The 4220-nt window shown below is 40.2% G+C and overlaps 1 protein-coding gene across 1 annotated transcript; it reads right to left on the reverse strand.

Annotated features, from left to right (window-relative positions):
* Positions 1–68: 68 nt before the first annotated feature.
* Positions 69–1618, reverse strand: SARC_03311 (hypothetical protein). Its single transcript, XM_014302905.1, has one exon. It carries the CDS (start codon positions 1405–1407, stop codon positions 811–813), a length of 597 nt encoding a protein of 198 aa, XP_014158380.1. The 5' UTR covers positions 1408–1618; the 3' UTR covers positions 69–810.
* Positions 1619–4220: the final 2602 nt, after the last annotated feature.

Here is a 4220-nt window from a genome sequence, read left to right on the forward strand (position 1 = left end):
TTATATATAGATAGATATATATCATATCATATCGTTGGAAGACAGCTCGCATCATTACAATCAGGATCATTTGTATGATATACACCACGACCTACAGTACCACACGAGCTGCTTCAATCGTCCGAGAAATAGTCCCTTCAGGATTATGCGGCATCTCAAAACCCCACCCACAAGCGAAGACACCAGTTCTAGTATATACCTTCAGTGTTCGCTATATGATACCACAATTTCGTAATGGTATTCGATAAGGTACACCTAAATTTATCTATGCATACATCTCTGACAAGCATTCCTTTGTATGCAACGTAGAGTTTTTAGGGCTTTACATCGTATGTGACTTACTTGGTAGAGTGCCGTCCACTCGTTGTTAGCACCATAATAAGAGCGTGCCAGCATCACTGTAGTAGCCACAGTGCAAGGCGGGTTCTCGCCGAGCCTCGTTATTGGGAGTGTGATAGGTGACAGGGAGTTGTTAGTACATGGCAGCTATTTCAGTAGCACGTCTGATATATCCGTATTGCTTGTTGCTAGTGCCATTTATATATATCGTGTTGTCACTCTTCGACTCTCGGCCCTTTTCCGACTATTTTGTATATCACCGCCAACACACACAATTCTTTGTATGCGTTGTGCTTGTCTATTTTATAGCTCCAAACGTCATCCGCCTGCATGCATCTCCGGTCCGGTTGAGTACAACAAACCGTTTGAGACAGCATCCAAATTGTAACATACAATTGTACCTTGCAGGTGCTTGTAAGTAAGTACCCGTGTGAATATATTCTGTATCTTGCATGCCCTGACTGTGTGGACTCAGTTTCTTGCATACAAACTTTTGTGATGTCTCTGACTCTTCGCCCTCCTTCTAGACTTTTTCAGTTCCTCGCGTGCATTATACATGCCTACTGAAATATGTTTGTAATCGTCTGCCTGCGAAAACCGCGGATTTTGTGCTGGTTCATGATTATTAAAAATGAATCCATTACTACCAGATGCGAGCGTATTCATATTTGTTTTCGGCCCACCTATTTTGCTACTTTTCGGCCCGTGTTTTTGTCTTGTTTTTGATCCCGCTCTCGATCTTGCTTTCGCTTGTTGGCTTGTCCTTGAAGAAGGTTGTGGTTGTACATCCGCAACCTTCATCGAACTCAATATTCCCTCGCTTACATTATCAGAATAGATTTGTTCAGTAATTAGTGGCTCGGGCACTTTATCTAGAACTATCTCCCCTCCATTTTTCCCGTCTATGATATGTATGCCGAGTGTTAGACCCAACTGACTCCCTACGTCTGTGTCCGTACCACCTTCAAGTTTTGTGGGTATGTTAGTGTGCACGACCACAGCTCTCCCATAGCAGATCGGAAGGAATAGCAGACTGCAAATACCGACTGCGAGAGTTAGACGACACATACTATGTTTATTACCGCTAAGTGGAGATCTATTTTGTGTACATGTTTATCTCGTACATCCATAAAATATCATACAGCTGTATGGACGGGTCGGGCTCAAGCGCTATTAAGTCACGGATGTCCTTCTACTACGAACACGACGCCCGTTTTAACATTTCGTTTTAAATGCCGCATGTACCTCTAAACACGTATTTTATATATCATGATCGTTGTATCATAGCCTTCTAAATTATACACAAGACTATGGTTGTATCATATGTAACAACTACTAAAAATATATTGCGTCCTTTTGGCAGATGAGTAATAACGTTTTAGTCTGAGTGGGCTGAGCTCCTGAGCCCGGGGCCCGGGAGCCGAATAAAAATCACCACCCGAATTTTATTATTAATTGTATATTTCATATCACATATGTCATCTTTATCAAGATTGCACAACCTTTCCAGGCTTATCACTGGTCATATCAAAGTAGCAACAGAGTACATCTAAATATAGATAATCTACTTATTTCACACGCGTAATTAGAGTTTTTATTAGACCGCTGGCAGGCTGGCGGGGAATAGCCTCCGGCCTGTGGCGCTGCAGCTGCACTGGGGCTGGACTCACTGGAGTCTGGAGTCTCAAACTCGTTTGGAGCCTGGAGGAATTTTGGGTTTTGGGGTTTTTTTATGGGGGTTTTTTAACATCCTAAATAGAAATAAATATGTCCCATTTTTTGAAACTTGGTGGGAAATATAATCACCCTCTCGTCTCCAAACCGATGTTGAAAAAATTGACTTCTCCCATTTTTGATACGGTTGCTGTTCTGTAAATCGAGACTTTAGTCTTTTTCCGAGAAATTTTTTTTCTATTTTTGGCTTTTTTAGCATTTGTTTTTTTAAGGGGGGGGGGGAGGCGGTATAGAGTGAGATCTGTAAAATAATTTGGCTCGCACCTCAAATCACTCACAAGTATCACTCAGTCGCAGTGGAACAGCCTCACAGCGGCAGCCTCACAGCCCTCAGGGCTCAGAGCCTCAGTCACAGTGGCACCTCACAGCTAACCTCAGAAAGTTTTACGATAAAACTTTTATTTTCCAATGTTTAAGTTTAATTTGTAACTTTTATAATTAGTTGGTACCGACTGCACATAGACAGGTGCTTTTTTCAGGTCAGGACGGTGTTAGAATTTTGTCCTGATTATTTTTGGCGCGCAACACACCCACCACAGCTATTTGTAACACAAATATATACACAAACATAGCTTTCTTGTACAATTTTCAGAAGGCTATGAAATAAAGTTTTAGAAATTTGAATAGTTGCGTGAACCGTGAAGTTGTGAACGGCTGAATGCAGCATGCATGGCCATGCCGCCATGGGACGTGGTCGATAGCTTGTTAATTATGTATGTGTATATTTGGGTTCATGTATGCACATGTATACATATAAATATTTATGAGTAAATATAGAGACAAGAGAACAAAGAGAAACACACACGTTACACAAATATCACAAATAAACACAATACATATCGATGAAATACAATAAAACATATACATGTACAGATCAAATAATAAATTTTTTACAATGAAGTTCATGCATGCACCTGTATACATATAAATGAGTATGAGCTAATATAGAGACAAGAGGGCGAAAACAAACTATTACATATGTAGGAGAGTAAAGAGGAACACACACTTTACACACATATTACATATATGCACAGTACATATCCAAGAAATACAATAAAATACACACATGTACAGATCGAATAATATTATATATAATTAAGTTCATGCATGCACACGTATACATATAAATATTTATGAACAAATATAGAGACAAGAGGGCGAAGAGAAACACACACACTAAACACATATCACAAATAAACGCTTTGCATATCGATAAAATTATAATAAAACAAACACACATATACAGATCAAATGATCGTATGCTAATAATAAAGTACAACCATGCACAATGTATACATAATAAATACTTTGTTTTGTTATTGTTTAATACTTCTTATTACATACGTGTAAAGTGAACAACTTCATATTATATAACAGTGGCTACAAATGCAGGTGTTGCATTACCAGTTTGAGGCGTAAAATATATTTTGCATGTGCAGGCATCGCAGGCGTTCATAAGCACAGGCGTCGTGTTCGCCCGCTTGTGAATTTTGATTGGCTATCACTCATTTCACGGCCCAATTTTCACAACGATAGGACTGCTTTTTGAGTGCAGATTTTCAAAATTCGATATTTGATTTGTCCCAAATAAAGACGGTCACTGAGTCACAGTTACATTACAATCAATCAATCATATCACACTCACAAGAGATACAGACTGACAAATGTACAGTCTCACACTCACAGACACTCACAATCAAACTCCAGTAATATAATACTCGTACTCCATTAAATACTCCAAGCTCCACTCACCACTGCTGAGTGTTGACCTACGAAGTCTGACCTCAGTGACCTGGCCCGTGACTCCGTATTAGTCATGACCGTCACTGTCACAATATTAATAATTTCAAATACATCATAATACATGGTCTGGTACATAAATATCAACTTTATATGTATGCACGTCCAATCGTACACACACACTCATTCACTCACACTCACTGACTCACACTCACTCATGCACACCCACTCACTCACTCTCACACACTCACTCACTCACACACCCACACTCACTCCCACACACACAAGCACACTCACTCCCACACACACAAGCACACTCACTCCCACACACACACACACACTCACTCCCACACACACACGCACACTCACTCCCACACACACACGCACACTCACTCCCAANACACACA

Source organism: Sphaeroforma arctica, assembly GCF_001186125.1.
Source record: "Sphaeroforma arctica JP610 unplaced genomic scaffold supercont1.166, whole genome shotgun sequence".
Lineage (NCBI taxonomy): Eukaryota > Ichthyosporea > Ichthyophonida > Sphaeroforma > Sphaeroforma arctica.